General features: G+C 37.3%; 1 protein-coding gene across 4 annotated transcripts in view; it reads right to left on the minus strand.

Annotated features, from left to right (window-relative positions):
• The window catches only part of FMN1 (formin 1), a 191,366-nt gene that overhangs the window by 115,052 nt on the left and 51,033 nt on the right, over positions 1-25,281 (minus strand). For 3 of the 4 annotated variants that reach the window (XM_035326848.1, XM_035326846.1, XM_035326847.1), the window contains exons 4-6: positions 21,739-21,856; positions 12,747-12,779; positions 3,869-3,930 (exon numbers count right to left, since the gene is read on the minus strand). In XM_035326848.1, coding sequence (XP_035182739.1) covers positions 3,869-3,930; positions 12,747-12,779; positions 21,739-21,856 — 213 coding nt within the window. The remainder of the gene's footprint in view (positions 1-3,868; positions 3,931-12,746; positions 12,780-21,738; positions 21,857-25,281) is intronic. The other variant, XM_035326849.1, reaches the window with a different exon arrangement.

Genomic DNA, 25,281 nt, shown 5'->3' on the forward strand with positions numbered 1-25,281 from the left:
AAGAAAGAAAGAAAGAAAGAAAGAAAGAAAGAAAGAAAGAAAAATTAGGTTACATACCCTTCAGGACAGAAGTATAAGATACTTCCTAATTGCTGAAGAGTAAACAGACCTCTCACTAACAAGCCATGATATATATAAATTCATGGGACAGATTATGCATAACTTTTTTTTTTTTTTTTTTTCTCTGACATAGCTGAGGACTAACTGTTCTAGGCAAGGAATGTCTACAATAACCTTAGTTGCTCAAAATCCAGACCATTCCAATTGAACAGTGCCTCCTCAGCTTAATCGACTCAGCAGTGAAGATCCTCTTAAAAAACACATGCTTCTTTGAGCTTATCTACCACCTCTACAATGCTTTGCTGTGGCCCTATAACCGTACTCTTTGTAGTTCCCCTACACAGGATTTCGTTGTTTGCTTTTACCTTCAGAGGGCAGTTTAATAATTTCTTGAGAATCTTCCCCCACACATACCTTCAAGCGCTCCTTATGTTTTTTCTGAGCATTTTAGGACTAAGAAAGAGTCTCACTCCTAATTTTTAATACGGAAAGTATGATGAACAGCTTTCTTCATAAATACACAATACAGAATTTGGACCACATTGCTAAAGAGCTGGTTCAGAGAAATTTCTGTCTGTAGGTTTCTTCAGTGCATAACACAAAACCATATTTAACTCAAACACTTCCAATAGTCAGGATATCTACCACCATATTTTTCTGTTACATCTTTAAAGTATAAAATGCAACAGGGTAGTACACTAAATCATGACACAATATGACTTCTCTATGTGGTCCCATATGAAGTTTTATACCGTGAAGTTCTACACATATAGTAGTATGTAGCAATTCATTGTTTTAGATCTTAAAACAAGGCATTTTTGCCTTTCTTCAAATAATGAATAGACACTAGAAAGTATACACAGACAATGTCTGACCTTTTTTAATGCACTCTATTTTTACCAGTGCAAATGCTGGTAACATAAAGAATGAAAAAGTATCATGTCTCTTTGCTGTTATATTCAAGTATTATTACAGACTGAAGCAAGGCACTAATTTTTAAATGAATTACAAAACCCAAGAAAAAATCCTATGAAATAAAATACAAAACAATAAAGGATAATAACAGAGGTGCCGAGAAAAAATGTTTTTTAGAATGTTTGAACACCACAGAAAGAACCTCTCAAAGTAGATGGGCTATAAATAAAAGAAAAAAAAAAATGAAAAAAAAAAATGAAGATTACACCCCCTTCCATTTAGAAAACTACTTAAACTTGAAAGCAGAACTAACTATTTATGATTTACCAAAGCAACATGACCAGATAAACAGCATCTGACTGACAGATTTCACTCAGTATAAATAATAACATGCTGCAGTAAGAGTTGACATTCTCTTCACAGACTGAATAACTAGGTGTTGACCTTCCTTTGACACAGGACATATTAAAAACATAGGAATTCAAAACATAGGAATTCAGTATCTCTATCCTAAGTGTTTCTCAAATTATTAGTGTGTCACTATATAGAGATTTTTATATTGCATTTTTTATGTTCCAGAGAATTAAAGAGCTCTGAACAATTGTATATACAAAAAGGATGCATCTACAAAGGGTCACATTCTAGTACAAGGAATTTGTTGTCAAGGACATACAGAGAAAAAACTGGAACACTGTTCAGAAGGCACAGCATTCAGAAGTCACAGAAGCACGTGATATTGTCATTTATTCATTGGTACTGTATATCTTAACCTGAGTACAGACTCTGTTTCAGGAAAACCTTAAAATACTAACTGTTGGAAATGGCATACTTGGGAAGCATTTCTCTGCAGTTTAGTTACCATGTATCTTTCATGAGTCTGATGCCTTATACCAGGCTGGGCTGAGGTCCAAAAATCAAGAAGCACACTGCTAAGGAAGGGGCATGGAGGCAGTGGTAGTAGAAACAATGAGTAGGAGACAATGAAGGCACTCAGATTTGCCAATGAAAAATACAAATACAAATACAAAATACAAATACAAAACCGCTGTATGGGAAGAAGGCATTCTTACAGTCTGCATTTTACCTGTTTTCTTAGCACCCACTGCTGGACACTACTGGAAACAGAATATTTGCTTCAACTGGCCTTTGATACAGGAAGTTGCTATTGTCATTCAATATTGTAAAATGAAAAATTACACTGTATCTTGGAAATCATTAATCTTATAAACAGAACTTTGTGTAAGGTCTCTTGTGACTTTTTAGTAACTCCTACATTGAATTCAAAAAGCCTTGTTTGAATTTCTTCTTGCGTAAACTTATTATTTTTCTGCATCAATTATTTTTCTGATCATTGTGATACAGATCTTACACATCACTGTCATAACCTAAAAGGCTTACAAAACAGTTCTATAGCCTTTTCTGGTTTGGAACTAAATAGACTGAGATAAAACAGTATCAAGCATCAAAATAATCGCCAAACAAATGTATAAAATATAAGTAAACAATCTGTCGGAAATTGCCACTATATCACTCTTCCACTTCATGAACAGCAAATATTTGCATTTTAGCTCACTTCAAATTCTATTTACATATATATATATATATATATAAAATGGTGAGATTTTATGGTGTACTCATCGTTGAAAGTTACTTCACAATTGTACCTGCCTGGAAATGACCCATTCACAATTTCCTTGTTACTAAACAAGGTAACACAGTACTACAGTTAAACAGCAAGACATGACAATACATGAGAAAAAATCAAATAATCCAGGTAAAAAATAATAATCTGATTTGAAAGAGCATATTTTTACCATTCAAAGTTATGAGCAGCAAACAAATGAATCCATTTCTCCTACAGGTTTTTGCAGATATATTCTTATGGAAAACAAAATGTGCAACACCGATGTTATTTTAATGAAAGGTGAAATTCGGAACATTGTGTACAACTAAAATATCTGAATTTCATGAAAGGTGAAAGAAAGAGAAAACACTCCAGTAATTAGGTCATGGCAAGCTTCAGTCTTTCTGGACCGCTACGAGTACCTGCCTCCTCTGCCACTACTATTTCCAGGGTTGCTGGAAATGTGCAAACACAGATTTGTTTCTCACCAAGCCTATGTATTCTTTGAAATAACCTCTCAAAAAGAATAAACCCCCTTTCCATCTCTGTACTGTTCTTGTGTGGGAGAGTTACACTATTCTTTGTAACAGGTATTTTAAACGTTTGTTGTACATTATTGCTATATTTTCTTCAGTGCCAGCTTGCATTTCCCTGTGCTGAATTTCAATGGATGTTTAATAGGAAAGAGTGCACTTCACTCCTGCAGAACACTGAGCTCACTGCACAGACCAGAGACTCCTTGCCTGTCCTTCCCATGCCACCAGCTGCTACCATCGTTCTACCCCATCTACTCAAAGAACTCAGCGTTCTCAGTTGAATAGCTTTTAAGGTATTATGTCCTGGCCTTTGTGCAGACATAAACATTCTGTAATACAAATACTCTACTCATACTAATCTGATGATTGCTATATGTGGTCTGCTTAATGAGAAGTATGTTTTGGTGAGAAAGAGTGAGTAGTTAAATGTCAGTGCTCTAATATGATAAGCAAATGTAAAAGTACTGCACTGCTGAGATAGAGGGAAGAATATCTTCCATGCTAAGTGAGTACAACAAACAAACTATGAAATGGAAATATAAAAAACTACTTTTTGCCATCCTATGTGAGCACATGTATGGATTTTAACTAAACTAATTTAAACTGAATTGACAGTCAACTGAAAATTACTTTTATAAAGAAAGCATTTTTTATTATTTGAAGTTAAATATATGTTGCACTATTTAAATCTGTAAATTGCAGTCAGGGAAAAAAAAATATTACAGAAGTATACCTTTAACGTTTCAATTTCCTCTTTGTGTTCCCGCTTTAAATGCAAAATGGCAGCTTGGTACTCTGTAAAGATAAAAAAGTACATTCCATTAGAGTCAGAAACCAACATGACGTCTTAAGCATAGTGTATTTCATATTACACCATGAGGTCCGGAATGCAGATGCAAGCTCTCAAATAAAATACCTTCTGTAAATGGTGATGGAAAATTAAATGCAATGTTGTAATTAGCATTTTTGTTCTGAGACCACATGGCAAGATTTTCAGCGGTCTTACTGAGAACAGAGGATAAAGCAAAGAGGTATTCCATGCTAAGAGGGAAAGATGGGGTGGAGTTATTTCAGACTGGAACAACAAGAAGAAACAGAAGAGTTAGCTTTGCAGATAAAAGTAGATCTGATGGGATATATTATGACATATACATGCATTCACACACACATACATTCTAAAAAAGCATATATTAAATGAAATGATTTAAACTGAACTGTAAATATACAGTCATTAAACACATACAAATTGGATACAGGACTAATCACAAATTCAAACAAAGATCTGAAAAAGTATCCAACAGCAAGAGATACAAAAAATTCTTAGGTTTGTCATATGAAGCTTAATTACAGAGATTAAGTAACTTCCGAGGGAAAATATACTACATAGTACATAACCCTTTTTAATTTGGAGTGGCTATAACAAAACCCAGAGAATGACACTTAAAGCCAGGGAATTTTATGTCAGCAATGAAAAACTGAAAATGTTGAGCATTGATTATATATATTTTAGTGGTGGCTGTAATGTAGATTTACCAAATGAACCTCCAGAACCTGTATCTCATGCTACGCTGTCCCTCACTTCATACTGTGGCTACATTTGACCAAAGAAGAAAGAGAAGAATTTTCATTACAGTTGTGTAATGATTTAAGAAAAGCCTGTCTCCCGTGAGACACTGGCCCAGATGCTCTACTAGCCCTCCTAAACAAGCAACTGGAGTTCATTCTGTTAAGGCTTCGCTTCCATCTGATTCCAAATCAAAATTTATCTGACGGTTCATTTCCAGTTCCCTGGCTGGCTTCTGCTTTTTGAACTTAAAAAAAAAAAAAAAAAAAAAAAAGGAATCAAAAGGAATCAGATCCTAATTTCAACAAGGACTCAAAATAGTCCAAGGAGTTTAAATTTTACTGAAAATGTTCTCCAATGCTATTCCCCTGGAACATAAGAACCAGTAAAACAGCATTAGATCATCAAAATATGGACCAAAGCACCAGATCAGTAAAATGTTTCAGTGGTTAGGTGGTTTTCTTATTTTTCTTTTGGGAATACATGAGCAAAAAAGAAAAGAAAACTTAACCTAGTCATGACCCTCAAGTCTGTATGATGAGGAACCTTTTAATTTAAAACTTTTTTTTCCAAATATTTTGAGAGGCAGGTGAAGCTATATCCAAGCAACTGAATTGATAAACAAAACTGAAGGAAGTGTTTGATATTTTACATGACGCAAAATAAAAACCATAAATACTATAACTAGTCAGAATCACTCGTCTGAACACCTCCATCCTCTCTTACAAGGTTCTCCTTAGAGCTTCTTCCCATCATGGAAAAACTGCCTAACTGCTCTCTTTGAATCGTAAGTGGTTAGATCTACACACTTTCAGATTTTATTCCGCTAACTCTTTTTTGATATGCTTTTTGGACACAAACTCTGCTTATCCATTCACCTAAACTAGACTTAAAAAAACAGCTGCCTCAGGTCCCCAGAACACTTGGTGACCCTTCTGGCACCTCAGTTATTTAAGTGCTCAGTTTGCAGGGCATGAACCTTATGAACATTGTGACTTGAAGTTTAGCTCTTTAAGGTCACATGATAGCCAGAGCAAACAACAGGCTTTCAAAATGCTTTTAACAATCTTATCAAAAGATCTACTGTCTCTCTGGGACTGCCCAGTGCTCAACATTCTTTAGGATTTGGGTATGAACTTGTGCCAGTATAGACCTCTACTGCACCTAAATCAGATTTTTCACGTCTACCCACTCCTAACTGTTGCCTCTTCTCTTCCGTTGGCATGAATGTTTGTGAAACCACAAAATGATGGAAGAACCCCAGCAGATTAAACCTAACACAGCACAAAAACAGTTAAAGAATTTTTAAAAAATGAGTTGTGTTATTTTTCGTGACAGACATTTTGCAAGATACCATCATTTTAAGGTATTTATGTTCCAAAGTCCCAAAGGCATGTGCTTTTCATTACTCCTTCTAGCTGAAAGTTCCAAAATAAATTCTTGAGATTGCTTTGTTTAAACTTTGTTATAAAGTATAGTAAAATAGAAAGTAGAGATTATTTTATAGTTGCTTATCCCAAATAAAAGTATGCTTAGCAACTACTAGATTATAAGAACTAATAAACCTAATTCATTACTTAAAATACTGTTACTACATAAAAACAAGTGTATCATACATTGATATACTGTAACATATTTAAAACATTGTCTACTGTGCAGTAAGCATGAGCTTCTTTAGTTTCCTTCTACCATTGTAGTTTCTCCTAGTTAAATAATAAAAAGAAATACCTATTGGATAAAAACCAACACCCAATGAAGTACTGTTTTGATGGATTGTTCATGGAGCCAGCTGAGATACAATGCTGCAACAAGACCTCCCACTACATGGTGCTACAATACCTTAAAGAAGTTCAGACTGACATGGGAATGAAGCTAATCATCATAGAAGCACAAAGTTACAGAGACCTCTGGAGGTCATCTGGTCCAGACTCCTTGTACAAGCAAGGACACCTACAGCCAGTTTCACACAACCATGTCCAGGTGACTTTTGAGTATCTCCAAGCACAAAGACTCCACAACTATTCTGGGCAACCTGTGTCAGTGCTCAGTCACCCACAAGGTGAAAAAGTGTTTCCTGATGTTCAGACAGAACCTCCTGTGTTTCATTTGGTGCCCATTGCCTCCTGTCCTGTCACCCAGCACCACTGAAGAGAGCCTGGCTCCATCTCCCCTTTCAGACCCAAGCTGACCTGGTGTAAAGGTGTGGCTCTTTACTGCATTCCATTTCAGCACATCCCCTGGTTTACATAATGTCAAGATTTTTATATTTTCTGAGTTTTAAAGTCTTTCATTATCCTGGATAACAGAAGACTGATGGTGGAAACATTCTGTTGTGCCTGCCTGGTCTACAAACAGCCTGCCAGGAAGAAAGTGGCTGTAAGGCATAAATAAGTTAGCCATCCCCAATTCAAACAGTACTCTGAAGGGCTTTTTAAACAAACAAACCAGATACAAATCAGATGGGAAATGCTCTTACCCTGACAAGTGACCACAAGCAAATTAGGATTTAATTACTGAGAAAACAATGAAAAATGTGAATGTTAGTCATTCACATAAGGCAAACAATCAAGAAGTAAATAATCTCACTGTACAAATTCAGTTCCAACCAGCTCTAACAATTTTAATTTACTACTTCTAGTACACTTTTTTCTCTGTTTGGAGAGGAGACTGTCCCAGGAAAAATATTATAACAGTTGGAGGGTTTCTGACCTACTTGGGCATACTCGTTACTTATGCAGCTTGGTGCTTCCTTCAGTCACTAATTGTAACTCACTGCTGCTAAAGCAAACCATCATAAGACTAGTTGTCTTTTTCCTAAGATAATGAGATAAAGCAGACATACATTTGGCATAGATATAGATATTTTTTTTTACCTCTTCTGGTAGTTAGAAAAGTATTTTCTATGTACCAGGATATTGAAAAATGTTTCAATAAAATAGTTGCTTTAAAGTAACATAAATGTTGGCAAAGTACACAGGAAGCTGGACAGAGGCCTTGGTGAAAACTAAAGATATAGAGTGATTTTAACTTAGTTAATGAAAAAGCATGGCAGTGCGAGGTTTCCATTTTGTATGTACGTTGTTGGAAAAATAAACTGGTTAGTAACTGTAAAAACAGAAATCTCCTTAATGTGAAACTTAAATTTCCATTTGATCCCATGTTTTGCTGTTGAAGGTAGATAAGGCAGGTATATAAAGCAGTCTTGCTAAACATACAGATTTATCATCAGATATACTAAAACTTCACTTGGACTTCATTATCATGAGAATTATAACAAAATGAACCTTCCCTCCCTCCCCACTACTGTTTTTCTGTACTTTCATCCTTTACATTCGCACCTTTTGCATCTATGGTTTGCTGTATGTATTTTAAATCCATTAGGCAACATACACCAACCGTAAATCATGCAGGTCCTCTTTGCACATAGAAGCAGGACAAAGAGATGCCTCTGGCCTAGGTCAAATCACTTTTCCAAATTCTGAAATTTACCCAGATCATTTTCAGGGAAATAGTTAGCACCTAGTGAAAGTACCTGAGATGTACCCAATCAAGCATATTTCACAGCAGGGCTTCCCTGAGTCATATTAGAGAAAAAATAGCTGTGTAAGTGAAAGATTGTATCTAATTTGGAGAGATAAACTTGTTGTAGAACATTAAAACAGGAAAATGAGTTGGATTTCTTATGGGAAATTAATTTGGTTTCCAGAAGACACTACAAAGCAGAAGGAAATAACAGTCAGTGAATTAATTAAAAACACCTTATTTTGTCTGTGATTATTCATGATATGTATTTCTGATCTATGGAGGTTCAGGAACACATTGCAAAGTCCCTGTTTTGTTCCTATTGCAACAAGTGCCTGCAGAGGTAAACAGAACTGCCAAGTGTAGAGTGGCAGGACTGTGAGGAAGGGCATTCTCAGGAAGCTAGCACTAGATGTACAGCAAAAGACCAGTTAGACTGGGGAGTTAGCTCTCTCATCACTTGAAAACAGTATAGTTACAAAACTCAAACCAGAAACCAGACAGTGAAAACACCTCGGGCCTCAGAAACTTTAAAGCACACAGGTCTAAACTTCTGAAGCCAAACACAAAAGCTTGGCTGAGTCTTACCAAAATAAAAATCTAAAAATATAGCACATATTACATATTTCAGCTCACATTACTTTGTGAGGAAATTCCTCACTGAAGTAATACGTAAGATGACTAGTCGTATGTATCCCATATGTATCCCAGTTGTCACTCTGAAATAAAAATCATTCAGCTTCATAATGAACAAAATTGTATCCACATTGAGCCATGCCAAAAGTCTATTTTGCCTAGTATCCTGTCTCTGACAGTAGCCAAGACACAGGTGATGTAAAAAAGTAAGAACAGGCAAAAAGGTAGCCATACTTTTCTTCCCTGCTCTTCCAGCAACATGATTTGCAATTCAGAACTTTTTAAACCACAGATGTTGTTTTCATATTTAACAGTTTGCATGCAAGTGGATTCCTCTCATGGATGTGCATTGCTGATTTTAAAACTCCTGGAAGCAGACAACATCCTGCAGCAAAGAATTAATTACACGTTAGGTAAAGACCCTTTTGTTTATTTGGAATCTGCACCTGTTAGTGTCATTTGATGTCTGCAATATGTGCACTGGAAGAAAAATGTTCACTATTTACCCATTTGCTATTTGTTACAATTTTAAAGAACTCCATCATAACCCCTTGATTATTTCTTTTTCAGTTGACAGCATACTAGTATATATAGTGTTTCTTCATAAAGAGCATGTTCCATAATTTTGATCAAACTTGCTGTTCCCTTCCGAAACTACAGTTTCACACCAAATTCAAAATGTGGACATTTAAGCACTGGCATTACAGTGATCTACATATTTGTCTTTTATTTCTGTCCTACTGCTTCCTACCACCAGTGGTTGATCACTACTGAGTACTGAAATGACATTTCCCAAGACCCTACCAAGGTCCTATCAAAGTCTTGTATTTAAAGAGTGATGACCTGATCAGAGTTCATTATATAAGTGAATTCAGGATTTCTTTTTTTTTTTTTTTTTTTTTCCCCTTAGGATTTCTTTCTTTCTCAAGTGCAAAACTTAAAGTTCTTAATTTTGGATTTCCTTTGCCATTATCCCTGTCTTCAAATGTTAGCTGCTTTTTTATTTTGGCATTTTCATGAGATAAATTTCCATTGTGCATTCTCAGGTCTTACTCTTTTCTACACTTACTAATTTCATTTCAGGTGCAAGCTTTAACATCTCCTGCTCACTTTTCCAGTTCATTTATGAATGTATGTGCAGAGTGTAGAGTTGCTGAGTCTTTGCACCCTCATCAAGTTTGCAGATGACACAGAATGGGGAGGAGTCGTTGATACACCTGTGGGACCATCAAGGGGGACCTTGACAGGCTGGAGAAATGGGCTAACAGGAACATGCAAAGGAAGAGGCATGCAAAGTCCTGCACCTGGGGAGGAACAACCCCAGGCACCCATGCATGCTGGGTGCAACCCTGCTTTGCAGAAAAGGACCTTGGGGTCCTGGTGGACATCAAGTGGAGCAGGCGCCAGCAATGAGCCCTTGTACCAAAGAAACTTGATGGTATCCTGAGCTGCAATAGGGAAAGTACTACCAGCATGCTGAGGGAAGTGATCCTTCCCCTCTAATCAGCACTGGTGAAGATGCATGTGGAGCACTGTGTCTGGTTCTGGGCTCCCCAGTATGAGAGAGACATAGAGCTAGCAGAGGGAGTCCACCAAGGGCCACAGAGGGACTGGCATGCCTATAAATCACAGCTGCTTGCAAAAGCACGCACATCTGTCTACCTGATAATATTTCTGTGTGGACCTGCAGTTGAGTGTCCTATTTGTCACTAATTTGCTACATAAAGTGTTAGTAGCTTTATATTTTTGTCTATATGATGTGATCCTATCTGATAACTATGCCAGGAAGTAGAAGCAGTAGATATAATAAAGCACTGTGCCTCCAGAAACCTACTTTGGAAATATATTAATGTATCTCATATATATGTATGTTTGTATACATATATATGCATATGTATATATGTATATAAATGGTATGTATTCTTATATGAAAGTATACACAAAGCTTCTGATTTTTAACTTCAAAAGGGAAAACAATCTGCAGAAAGAAATCGTGAATCTTCCAAGCAACCATCCTGGCCCTAAAAATTAATAAGAAAAATTCTGCAACACTTAGTGTCTTCATACAGACTGGCAAAAAGTATTCTAGGCTGACAGTCTGATGTTTTAATTGCATATTGAAAACTGAGTTAACAGAAGAGGTGTCTGAAGATATTAATAACTGAGTTTTAAACATTAACACAGAATGACCTGAAACAAAGGAAGAGGTACTCAATGCATTGGGATACACAGCAGTGTTTTCTACCATTTTGGACATTCAAGGTAATTTTGCAAGAATACTCTGCTCTGGAATATGAATCAGAGTAAGTTGGTTTATATGTGAAACATGGCAAGTTACTCCTTTCCAATTCTCCCAATCTCTCCAATTGTAAGTTAAGATCCCTGAAATGAAACCAAACTAAAAATGAATTACTCATCTCTTAAGTGCTATTCCAATAGCTGTAAACAATTACTTACAGCCCAAATCTCTGCTAACACATTTTAGAGCAGAGTTGAGTGGTAGGAGTTTCTGTTTCATGAACCAACTCTATGATGTTTACTTATTTGTTCCACTGGAAAGGAGGGGAAAAAATATGACATTTTTATGGGATGGATAAACTGAACAGCATGCTCATTTGCCTGGTCTCCAAGCAAGCAGTAAATTACATGGGTGGCCTGGAACTCCAAAGATCTAAGTGTTTCTGTGGCCGATACACCACCATCAGAATCCTACTTCATGTGAGGGAAATGGAAAATGCCAACAATTGAGTCATCAGGGAAAGATGAACCGAGCAGACCAGACTCTCCAGATGCTCGCTTACTGACAGTTTGCACAGACAACATAACTTTTGTAACCTGAGATCACTGATCGAATGTGCAGGGGAACTCTAACAAGCTGTAACAGTTCCAATACAAGTTGCTTTATTTATGCAAAAATGCCTGAATACTGTTTTATTTTTTAAGATGTACTAATGTACATGTAACAACCACAAGTAGACTTTCATCATGAAATTTCAGAGGCAACAGGACAGGGCTTCAGAGTCATATGGATTAATTTCTTCAAGTATCATGTTCACTTACATCATCATCTAAAAGCTGTAATTCCTTTAATCCACCAAAACTGTCTAATACTGAACTAGTACAGGGTAAATTTAGTTCTTGCACACACACACACACAATCAGCTGCCATTTCTATATGCAACATTTACTCAATTCTGTAAAAGTATGCTGCTATGAAATTTCTCAACATTTATTAAATTATTTCACTCTGTCATTTTGCTTAAATTCAGCTGTTATCTTGTTTTGACATAAGGAACATCTCACAACGGAAAAGTATAGTCCACAACCTCAGAATAAAGGTCTCCAACCCAATTCTCACTACAGCTACAGTCTTCCCTTTAAGGCTCATTAGAATAAGCACTGCCTGATTATAACAAGCCCAAGCGTTAGGGACAGAAGATACTCCCTAAAATGGGTTATGTTTACCTGGAGTTTTCTCACAACCAAATTAGAGGAAAGTAATATATCCGTTCTCTATTGTGATATCCCTCTGATCTGTTGTCAAATTTCAACTTTGCAAACTTTGACTCACAGCATTGTGGGATGGATCTGAAAGTCAGGGAAACCGACCTAAGTACTGTATCCTGTAGCAGGATACAGTATCCTGTTGCAGGATCGCTGCAACTGAAATTGCAGCCCCTCAAGCTAGAATAATGAAAACAGTTCCTCATCTACACTACAGAACTACAGTAGTCTTAATTGATTTTTTAGTCCTAAATACCAGTCGGTACTGCAGACTCTCTGCCTTTATCATTCCTGTTCTATCAAGGAAAGGTACATACCACCTTTACAATAACAAGAGAGACCAAAGACTGGACAGAGACAGACAACATTACGCTGTTCCACCCACCTGGTGGTCCCTCCTCATAAAGCTTTAGGTGAGCTAGAGACAAAAGCATTAGTAAGATTGTATTCAACTTTCACACAGGGCACTTATATTTTTACACTCATTAAATATGTATCCTAGCAGAGAGTCCAGCAGACTCCCCGCTTTTTATTCATTGCTATAAGCATATACCTCAGTCAGTGTTAAAAAAAATCAATAGCCAACACATGACATATGCCACCAGATAGTAGAGATAAAATATAATATGATATTACTAATGACAAGTAATGTATGAGGCATGCTTCACTATTTTGCAAAGATACTGTAATATGTAATATGCATGTTTTTCCCTAATTAATAGAAAATGAATAGAAAATCAAACGTGAAATAAACCCTAGATGTTTTGAACAGCCTACACAATTCAAGCAAATGCTTAAAATGTGGTCAGATGTGTAATTACAAAGAAATTATTTGAACACAAAGAACCAATAACATTTACAAGTATATACATGCTCATTTAAATCGTTGTCATGATGCAGAGCAAGCTGCACTGAACATTAGCATTTCTAAAAGAAAAGGTACGAGCATTCACTGGTAAATCTGGTGAACTTAAGATATTATCCTGTATGTGTTCAAAACTGTGCTGATTATGCTTTTTTTCAGAAGACCCTTTATGCACAGAGAAGATGACCTTGAGCACCTGATTCCGGAAAATACAACATGCTGACTTTCTGAAAGAAAAATGCCTCCTGCCATTTCTTAAGATCCCTGAAAAGTTTCAAACAAACTTAGATGCAAAATATTCCAAGGTTACCTTTTCTTCTTTGACAACAAAGCAAATCACTTACTTTCTCTCAGCTTAAGTAAAATCTTACATGAAAACCTTTCACACAGAAAATTCCACAACTGACATTTCAAATAGATGAGTTATTCCTCAAAACTTTACATAAACAGTTTAAGAACCTTCTTCCCCATGATCTCAAAACTTCAAGTACACAGTCAAAGGCTTAAAGGCATTTAAAGTACATTAATTTTTGTAAAAAATCTTACTTATTAAACTCATCAAATGAAAAATCCAAAATAATGTTATCAAATAATTTAAAAGTAATTACAGAAGGCAGAAAACTTGAGTGTGATGTACGTGCCTTGAGGAATCCATTATCTTTAAATAGAGCCAATTCATTAAATTTCTGAATAGCAAGAGTTGCTTATTCTTGTCTCCCTCTTTGGTAACGCTTGGTCCCATCACTTTCCAGTTCTCTTTTACTGAAGCCTTTGTTTTCTCTTCCATTACTTTCCTGTGCAGCTTTCTGCTCTAACCACCAGGTGCCAGAAGTGCAATTCCTCACCACAGCTGCTCTCTTTTTAGCTATTTATTTATTTCCACAAATGTATTGATGCAGCTTTACAGTCTTTTTTTGGGCTACAGTCCTAAAAGGCAGCAAACGTTCACACTTTTTTTCCCCAATAGAAATAATCAAGAGCATCTTACAAAACATGTCATCTCTTCTGTCTTGAACTGGTGTTTAAAGCATATTTTTTACACAAAAGAATTAGATTTGGTAGAAATATAGAAACTTATTTGACATGTTAGAAGATTGCAATGCTTTAAGCACATAAATCACGGTGTACATGTTTTTTATAAGATGATTGGTCAGTGAAAGCCCAAAGCCTAGGTTTATGAAGAACTGACAGAAAGCCTTAAACTTTCTCAGAACCAATTTGAACAAGTTTAACATTTAAGCATCTCATTGGAACTAAGAAATTAAAATTGACTTGTTTAGGGATAAGGGTTTGTCTAAACTATACTGAATACAGTTTTGTCACATTGTTCTAACCCTTCTTCCCCCATCCCATTCCATCTACTCCTACCTTTCCTCCTTTCTTTACTTCCCATTTGACCTGAACTTTTTTACAGCCCTGTAATTCAATACATAGATGGAAATCAATTCCCCAGCCTAAGAAATTAGCAGACATCCCTCATGTCTACTGAACAATGTTTAGACCTTCAGAAGGAAGAAACATGCAAGCCTAAAATTTAAAATGATCATTTTTCTGCACCTTAAAGATTGTTAGATTGAAAATATGGAAGATGTGGAGAAGGGAGACAGCTGGAAAGGAACATGTAGAGAAACAAGTTCCAAACACACCATTAGTTAGGTATTTAAACACTGTCTGAGTATTGAGATAATACCTGTACTGTTCCTGAAGACATAGCTGTTAACTTACTACAGAAAACAAAGTAACTACACAACAGCTATTGAACTCCCTGGGAGTAACAGAATGATACCCACAGAAAAGCAGGCCTCCCAAAGGAAAAACCAGCAACCCCTTGATTCTGTTATGTAAACGAAGAAAATAGCTTCTACTCTTTCTGGCTGCAAAACAATATAAAGCACTATTCAGAAGTAGTCACCTGAGTAACTATCTACTTGATCATTCACCGCCTGTCACAGGTGAGGTTACAGCAATGGTTCATTTACTTGATAACTGAAATTAAGTTTCACTTGTGATTATCATCCTCATAGCAAGGCAGTATTAGATGTACTGTTGTTGGGGTCATTCAACGTGATTTCTTTCTAAATATATGTCCTATTACATATATCAAATAATCTATTTCAGGATCACGTTCACAAGTGCAATATGGCAAATAAATTACACCTTATCAAAAATACGAGGAACAAATTTATTAAAGCATTTCTTTAATGAATAACAAACCCTTCCTATCCACTTAATTCAGCACAAAGTTAAAAGACCTAACACTTATTCTACATAGTAGATCTCTAACACCTTCTCAATCACTATATAGTATATATAGTAAGCATGCACTGAGAATGGATGTGTACTGTATATGCAGCATACATGTACATTTATTCGAACATGGATGGATGTGGGTGTAGGAACATAATGTGTTCACACACACACAGGGACACTGCTTCCCTGATATATTCTCAGAAACCTGTGAGTTTAGAGCAGTTGACAGACATTAAGACATAGATGTGTACAAAATGATGAAATGTACAATAAATAGATGTGGTGGCTTGTTTTTTCTTTTTCAGATAAGACTACGTGTCTGGGCCGTAGCAGAGAGGGCATACTTGGCAAGGATGCTGTCATATTTTAACTAAGAAAGCCCCAGAGCAGTTCTGAATCCAGGTTCATATTTTCAGAAAGCTTCAAGGTGTTCAGATTCAGGATTTCATTTGGACTGATATGTAAATCAGTGTTGTTCAAATGCTGCAGCAAACAGAACCTCAATCATGTGAACAATGAGACTGGAGAATGAGATCTGATACAAGGAAGTGAATGCAAGAAAAATCAGAGGCATTTGTCTTACACAAAGGGCCTCATATATTTTGAAACAGAACCAGGGAAATAAAATACAAGGTCATTCTTCTTGTGCTGTACACAACTGCTTTTTCACTGTGTTTTAGTTAAGTAACAATAACCATCTCATAAAATCCTGTGACCATTTTGGGCCTTCACAATGCCACATTGGTAGGACCCATAGCGGTGCCTGCATTTCAAAGTAAAAACTACAGTAGAAGAAAAGAATTCACAGAACTTGTCTTCATTATATTCAGTTAACAGATTAATCTCTTCAACAGGAAAGTGTAGTTTAAAATCAAGTTTCTACTTTGAGTGGACCAATGCTGTTCTGTATATAAATTCTGTATATAAATTCAAAATGGTATCTACAGCTACACAGATGTGTGTATTCAGGTATGGCTTTGTATAATGTGAAACGTCCTTTTTAGGCATCTGCTGTAATATGCATCCAGACTCAAAACCAACTGGTCTCCTAAAACTGCTGTATTTAAATAGACATGGAAATAAAGCAGAAATTTTCACTGAAAAAGTGAGTCACACCTCTTCTCCCCCTTTACCCCGTAATAATATAATGCCCTGTGCATAGAAAGGCACAACTGTTTTATCACATGGCCTTAGGCACAATTTGCATCCTGTGTTATTATTTGCAGATTTAAATATCGGAAGCCAGTATTCTTTTCCATTCTTCTCTCCTATATAATGTTAGTAACCTCTAAACAGAAAAGGGATTTAATTTAGCTGGAAAAATAGGTCAGGATTCTTATCCCAGTTCTACAGATGGGTAAACTGAAGTGTGGAAAGGTCAACACTTGTGTTTCCTGAAGTCCTTCCAGAAGATAGCATAATAAAGGCTGGAAATGGAACCCAGGCGTTTTACCAACAAATCTGCAGCATTAATAGATGTCTGTCTTCTTATTCCAATCTCCAAAGGCACAGTAGGAATGGCAGTATCAGCTGAGATGGGGAGAGAAAAGTTCCTTTCTCATAAGCCCTCCATGTCCTCTAGTAGGCAGGAGTACCCATGTAACAAGATTTTTCATTTAATAAAGTCAAATCCCAAATTATCTATTAATATATATATATATGAGGCAAGGGCTTGCCTTTATTTAGTTTTAATTATTTTTTAATAAATTTAAGATGAAACCAACATTAACATCACCTGTTAAAACTTCCTTCAGTATACTAACATCAAGCATTATGTCTGTTGTAGAGACAAATATAAATTGTTTGAGGCAACAACAGAAGCCCATGTTAAAGACGGATATGAAAGCTTATCTCTCATCTCTTTGTTCAGATCATTATGCTTCTCTTTCTATCATATAAGCTGGTTATTCTCTGCATTTACGTCATGACCATAAAGTGATTTTCTTACTGGGAACCCAGAGCATAGGGGACCAAGGCTTTAATATATGGAAGACTTGGGAGTAAACCTCTGCCATCATTTTATTTATGTCATTTGCAACTGAATTGGACACTTTCTGTTTAATAAGACTTTTTTAAGTCACCGTCTGGTTTCCTTATTTACCCTGAAACAGAAATTGTGCTTACAGCCTATATGGTTGTGTATATATTTATATATAAATGGTGGCTCCGTGTGGACAACAAGATGTCATGCAAGATTTAAGTATGATGAATATGATGTATAAGACAATGAGAGAACAGGGTTAGTTTTTTTATGTCAGATAAAAAAAAAAAAATGAATTAACAAGAAAGCATGTCATGAAAAAGAGCACTAAATGGATGAATATTTCAACTTGATTTTCTTTCAACATTTTCTCTGACCAGAATAACAAATACTTCTCTCAACATTTTTACAATGTTTGTTCTGCTTAAGCAAAGGATGAAGTACTCTCAGTTTTATATGAAAACTAATTTGATGGCTAAATGCACATTTTAATAAGGATCACAGGACCTGAAGTTCTTCTCTTCTGTATCTCCTCAACATGGAGACTGTTCTTCAAACATAAGTAGTTTTATGAACATGAGAACTCAACTCTGAACTCCCCTTCTTGGACATGGCAAGCTGCAAGCTCTTATCAATCACATGCAGCAGCTAAGATTCATTGTATGTGGATTCTACGCGATCCACTATCATAGATGAGTTCACTCATTATAGACATGAATTTGTCTCCTCCAAGTGACTAGGCATTCTCACACTGATTGACAGCTGACACATCCACCCTTCTATCAGATGTAATGCTTCAGCAATGGGAGAAATTACTCTAAGAGTTATGGAGAAAAAAAAGAAAAAGAAGCTTTTACTGAAAACAGAATAATTGAAGTTTAGGACCCGCAGAGTATGCACAGAAATGTCTTGAGTATACAGTAAAGATTTCCATGGAATAAACCGGTAACTATAAATTAAAATACCCTCCTTCCAGTCTACTGGGATGTAAATACTATAATGTACTACAGTCTTGCTGGATTTTTAGACTGACAAACTTCAAAGAAGTTCTAGTTTCTCTAGAGACCTATGGAAGCAGTTTGTGTTAATTACAGAGAGACAGTTGACGATGCAGTCACTCGCACTATGGAAACAGGAATTAAAGGTTAAGAAAACAGTAATAAGGTGTGCCAAAATCTCATAATATCATCCTTTTAATTCTAAATTTGCAACTCATGAGTTGGGGATATTTACTGGTAATTTTTAAATGTTGGGAGTGACAATACTATGGCTACACAAGATGTTATCAAAGGCATGAAAAAAATCTGGTGAGGAGTTCTTTCAGTTCTAATATTGCTAACAGGCCTAGTCAGTTCCACACACGTGTTCCTTGTTATGTCCATTTGCTTTTCAGTTGGTTTCCCACATACCAGGCCAGACTACGAGCCTCAGGAGGGAGTTAGCTGCTCCTCCAAGCTGCTCTGAGTCACTGTGATGTCTGCTGTGCAGGCCAAATTAAGCCTGAATTTCTTGCTTCCACTAGGCAGCAAGAACAATGAGGAAAAACATGGCAAGGAGGTGAGAAAAGATCAAAAAGCCAGTAATCCTCTCACACAATCTCTCTACCTTCCTGTCATAGCTGTCGTATTGCATGGTGATGGAGGAAGTAAATCAAAGACTTAGAACAGAATTGTGAGAAAGATCACAGTATTCCAGCTTGCAAGTTTTCAAACAGCCTTTCTTCAAACACTAATTTCACATGACAAATGAAAAAGCTATGCTACCTCATAAAATAAGTATGGATTCTTGTACCTCGTTAGAAGTACTTAGGCATATGTCCACAGATCTCTTCTCCTTGGATGTAATCACAGTTATGACAGCTTTATTTTGGCTTAAAACCCAAAATGAATTTACCTAATAATTCTGCCTACTACTACTGATTGTATACAGGTTCCTATTGTTTCAGTAGATGGAACTCCTAATCACTGAAATTAAAACACTAACTGTTGACTGCAAGTTAAAGTCAGTCATTTTAGCATTGCTCTACAGTACCAATAATCATCTGTTCAGGAAAACTAATGGAGGAAGATCTCTGCCATGGACAATTTTGGACTTGGATTCTGAAATCAAGAACTCTTCATTTGATCAGAGACATCAGAACAAGACACTGTAGTAATAGATGGGTTTCAGGTTACAGCTTGAGAACAGACAAAGTTCAATGATCATCAATAATCTGCTTTGGATCACACTTTTAGGAAACACTCTTTGTGGACAAGAAGCTCCTCCTGTACCGGTAGCAGGGAGGGAATTATGGATGGGAAGGGGCATGAAGGGAAATGTCACTATACGCAGGTACTTTCTTTGCAGATACATTGCGGAGACTGAGTGTCGAAGTAATCCTGCATCATAACTTTCAATTAATGGGAAAAAAAATGACAACAACCTAGCAGCAAGATCAACCTTCAATACAAACTCTTTTTTTTTTTTTTTTTAATTACATCTGTGCTGCTCTCATAAACAGTGCTATCCTTCACCTGCAGGAGACTGTATATACACATTCCCGTGTATAAAGCTTTAAGGCATTCCTCCTAGCACTCAGAGAAGCCAACTGTTGTAACTGACCCATCACATGCAACTTCTAAGTGTTTAGAGTGTCCTTGCTGCTATCACTGCTTTCTTGGTATCCATGAGTATTAACAGAGATGAAAGAAATGCAAACCAGCTAATACCTATAATGCTGCTACACTCTTAAAATATAGTCTTTGCCTATTTCCTTTAAAAGCACTGCTTCTGTCTCATCCTAGCTGGATCACCAGCGATTTGTTTTCATTCAGATCCCTCTCTGCCAGACACTGGAGTGACTAATGAACTGAAAAATCTGGTCTGTATAAAAACTTGACTTAGCAAACCAACCATCAGCATGTTGATGACACTGCCACCCAAAATATCACAGTAACAAAAGAGTAACAATTTACATGGGCTCTAAGCCAGTCTGTCCTTTCTATTCAAATTTCAGGAAAGCATGACCTAATTTCTCTGCAAGTAGTAGAATCTGGAGCTTTTGTTAATTCAGTTTCCTTTCCTTTTTTCTTACAGCATGTGTTTTTGCTACAGATGATTATAGTCATTAGAAGAAAAAATATTTATCTGGGGAAAATTAAATACAGAAAGCACATAGCCTATAATAAGAATCTAAGCATAACAGAAAGAGACTGTGGTGTTATCAACAGCTGAATACCTGTATTTGCACAAAAAAAAAAAAAAAAAAAAAAAAAAAAAACCACTGTGCTGGTCATCTAGTGATAGACACACACCTGAGAGCAATCAGAGGCAATGTAAATTCAATTCTGCCTACACTAAAACCATGTTGATCCTGCCAAAACCTGGGGGGAAAATGTTTTCTGAATCTTAAACAGCTTTTTGCCTTCATTAACATCCCTTCTTTATCATAAAACAAAACAAAAATAAAGATGAAGGTAGAGAAAGCTCAGGAAATAGAGAGAAAAAAGCAATACATTGAACAATATAAAGAAGTAGGTTCAGGATTCCTACTTATTCTCCAATACAAAGCCAGATGGATATTCACTGGAATTGGAAAGAAATGTACACCATCACCATGCACACTTTCTCACAGCAAGGCAGTAGAAAAGCTTGTTTTTTAATTCCACTTAATCCTTTTGACATGGTATTTTCTAAAATCTTGAGCTGCATGAAGCACAAATGGTCTTTCATTTCAGTATTTCAGACAATTCCATGGTTCAGAACTGACTTCTGAGTAACAAGGACATCCTATTATATACGTAATACAAATTTGGTTGTGGCACCTGTAATACTCGCTCTTTCCTTGTAAATATGTGATATAAGTATTTATATAACAAAAACCTTTAAAGTGTCTTTTTGTGGAATGTTTATCTGATGACTAGTTAGCACTGCACTTCAGAAATGCCTCCTTATACATTTGTATATGAGAATACACATGGCTAGCTATACACGTGGTCTGAGTGGATATTAACATTCCTCTGTTTATACAAAATTTGCAAAAGTGATAATAATTACTTTTATTCTGGACTTAACAGTGTGACACTACCTAAAGCAAACCACACACATCAGACTAGACTCTGGAAGGGTCACTGCCAGAGCCAATGGGTAAGGTTGGCAAGTCCCCATTAGCTGAGTACTGTCACTCATTTGAGTATGGTCTGTCTTCCCAGATAAGAAAATACTGTGACTTATCACTGTCTCTATCTTAAACAACAAAAATGTCAGAAACTAATTTCTGCAAATGCTTCATCTCTGTTTTACCTGCTTCTGTGTACTTCAATCCTACTTTCACTTCTTCATGATTTGCTTTCGGCGGTGGCCAGACAGTCTGGAGTCTCCCTGGAGTCTTGTCATCTTGCTCTGAGGGACTCAGATCAGGCTGTTAAAATTATGAAAAAATAAAAAATTAAAGTCAGCAGTATCAATTAATTCCAAAACAGCAATTGCCATCCCCAGCTCTACATGTGTACGCAAGAATAGCTATCTGTCTCATTCCAGTGATCCAAAAAGTGCTCAGTTAGTTGGGACACAAAGAAATCAGTATGGAAAAATAATTTTGAGGAGGAAAATATCCTAATGCACGTGACATATGATGATTGTGTTGAAACTGTTCACATCAGTATGGAAGGCTGTCTACACTTTGGTGAACCAAGAGGTCAATAAGTTTGGTTTTTTTGCCTTTATCTATTTTTTTTCCAAGAATGAAAAGCCCCATCTGCACGTCTCCTACAAGTAAACATTAGTGGGATTCACCTAAGACATCATTTAACAATATAATTTTCTGGAAGCAGAGCTGGTTTAAAAAATTCCTGCCACACCCCTGGCAGCTTGCTCAGTCCACATAGTATGTTACGCTGCCACATCAAAGTGCTGCTGCAGCTGGTTATGGGACTGCGCTGTCAATTGGAATGGTGAAATAATTCTTTAAAGGAGGGGTGGAGGGAGATAAACAAGAACATTTTAGAGTTTTCTTTTTTGGTTGGTTGGTTGGTTTTTACAACTCTAACAACATTTCTGCAATATGATTTACAACATACGAGCAATGGCATAAACACAACTGCAGCAAACAGCAGAACACTGTATGAAAGTGGCTCCATAAAAGGCCCATTTGGGCAAGGAAAAAGGAAAGGCAAGACCTTTTGCACTGGCTTTGCTCTGGGAAAATGTACCTGTGTACTAGACCAGACGCTGAGCAGACATGTAAAGCCACTCACGCTGACTCCTGTGCTTCCTCCCTCACCAGGCGTGAGGACAGCCTCCCGCATCGGGTTGCTGTGAGCCACACAGACGCTTGCGCCAGCACAGCCCAGGGAATGGCGTAAGCAGGAACCAGCAACCCAGGAATGGGACGGGCACACACCAACAGCATTTGCTGTACATGCCAGGGCCAATGAGTGCCTCTTTTCTCCTCCTCCCCACGGGTAATTTACTTAAAACTGGTAGTAGCAGTCTGCCCAGTTGTCAGTCATCTTTTACGAACATTTTAATTACACATAAGAGTAAAAATGTTAAGAGTGTACAACCAACACAGCAAATTAACTTATGTAGCTTCAGGTTTAGGGTGAGATCCTGCAAATTTAATCATTCGGGTAATTCCCCTGTTAGCCAACAAGAACAATCTTATGGACTGATACTATCTGCCAGAGACGTAGCTGAAAGAGTTTTTGGTTGGGGGGCACAGGGACAGTTACTCATTTAGTTAAAGAGTCTAAATTGCACTCAAATTCATTTATCGTTGTGGTTTTTATAAATAGCACAGATTTTTTTCATTTCTTAAAAATTTACATCAGCAAATCTACATATGCATAGGAATATTAACTTTGCAAATATTTGATTTAACCATAACTTAAGTGGTCTAATTAGAAGTACTCAGTTATACTTGCAAAAGGTTAAATAGTTCTCCATATTTGTAAAGCCAACATATGTAAGTAAATAAGAAAAAAAATACTTTAAAATTCTATTTAAATTTAAATTTTACAGAGCTTCCAGCTCTGAAGGATCTGCAGTTGTTTCTTTTTTTGGAAGGCTGTGTGAATACATCTGTCTTGGACAAATCAAACTGAAGATCATCCACAACTTCTTGTATCAGGTCTCCTAGAATTATTTCTAAAGGTAATATGAAATAGTACTTTCAAAAATAATAATAATTAAAAAAATAATAATTAAAGAAAGAAAGCAGAGGGAGATTGGAAGACTATTAAAAAATATTACAGTTTGTATTTACAACACAAAACTCATTTTAAGCTCTACTTAATATACGGGCAACTGTTTCGTAATCATCTTTTAAAATCAAAAACTGATGTTTAATTTCTGACTTTTAATCCAAATCTGTAATTATCACCATGTCTCTTTGATTTCTGCTAGAACTTGAGATGATCAACAATTTTGAAAGCCCCAAGATTTCTTTAGTTTGGAATCCAAAATTTGAGATTGCCAAAGTAGAAGACAATTCCGACACTTTGACCTTAAGTCCCCACCATTAATTTTAAACAAGAAAATGTTTTATATCCATATACTTCCAGATTTTAGGAAGAAAAAGTAACTCAACCTACAGATTTGTCTGATGGTCCATCACCAGGTCTGGATTTTGACCTTTCAAATACAGCTTTCAAGGACTCCTTTTCGTTTCTCATTTTGCGTTTCAGGGCTTCCAGCTCTGAAGGATCTGCAGTTGTTTCTTTTTTGGGAGGCCGTGTGAATAAAGCTTTAAAGACGTCCAATGCAGATTCAGCAGGGTTAGGTTTTATATCCTCAGAGGGAAACCGTGGTTCTGTTTTGCCAGGGGCTTTGTTCTCTTGAGCTTCATCACTGTCCTCGGTCTCCTCAAACCCTTCACCAGAATCTTCGGTTCTATCATCGTTCTTGGAGACGTCTATGTTTAACAAGTGGGAGAGTTGTTCCAGGAAAGTAGGACTTGCTTTAGGTTCAGCTGATTTTTTCTTTGTGGTCAAACCTGATGTAATACTGGATTTCTTCACAGGCTGTCGTAACTTCAGCAGAGCTAAATCGTTCTCCCTCGGTTTGATTTCTGTAACAGTCTCCGCGTCCTCTGTGCCTAATCCCTTTTTCCTCACTCGTAGTCCACTAAAGAAAGCAGGCAGCTGAAAAGTCTTTTCAGCCAATGCTGCCTTATGGAGAGATGTATGATCAGCTGAAGGTCTTTGTTCTTCCTCTGGAAGCTCTGGAGGGCATTCCCCTCTAGCGAGCAAGCGACTCAAGTGCTCGTCCATTAGCATTCGGGCTTTTTCATTGGAGTCATGCTCCAGAAAACCATCCAGCTCCTTGGGGAGCCACTTCGAAATTGGCGGGTGTAACTCAGTTTCATCTCTATCTGCGGTGTCATCACTGTGGCTGCACCCCTCCGAGTCCTCTGACTCCTCCTGGGTTCCACTGGCACCGTCCGAAGCCCCAGAGGACAAAGCCGCGTTGTGTAGCCCACACTCGCTGTCATGGGTCCCGTCGCTGTCGAGGTCCTTACCCTCGCAGTCCGACTCCGTATCGCTCGTCGTGTGCACCAAGGTACCCTGCACCAGAATGGCATCCTTGTCGTCGCCGTCGGACTCGGCCGGAGAGCTCTGCGCCGACCGCAGACGGCGAGGGGGCCGCCGGCCAAGCTCGGGGGCCTCGGGCCGCGGCTCGGGCCGGCTGCCAGCCATCGGCCCGGCGGGGACACCCGGCTTTTCGCAGCCGTCGCCACCGCTCCCCTCGCGGGGCTCCTCGGCACGGCCGTCCGGGCTGCCGCGCAGGGGCTGGAAGCCTCTGAGCACCGTCCCTTCCTCGGCGGCAGCCGGCTCCAACCTGGCC

This window comes from Oxyura jamaicensis, chromosome 5, assembly GCF_011077185.1.
Source record: "Oxyura jamaicensis isolate SHBP4307 breed ruddy duck chromosome 5, BPBGC_Ojam_1.0, whole genome shotgun sequence".
Lineage (NCBI taxonomy): Eukaryota > Metazoa > Chordata > Aves > Anseriformes > Anatidae > Oxyura > Oxyura jamaicensis.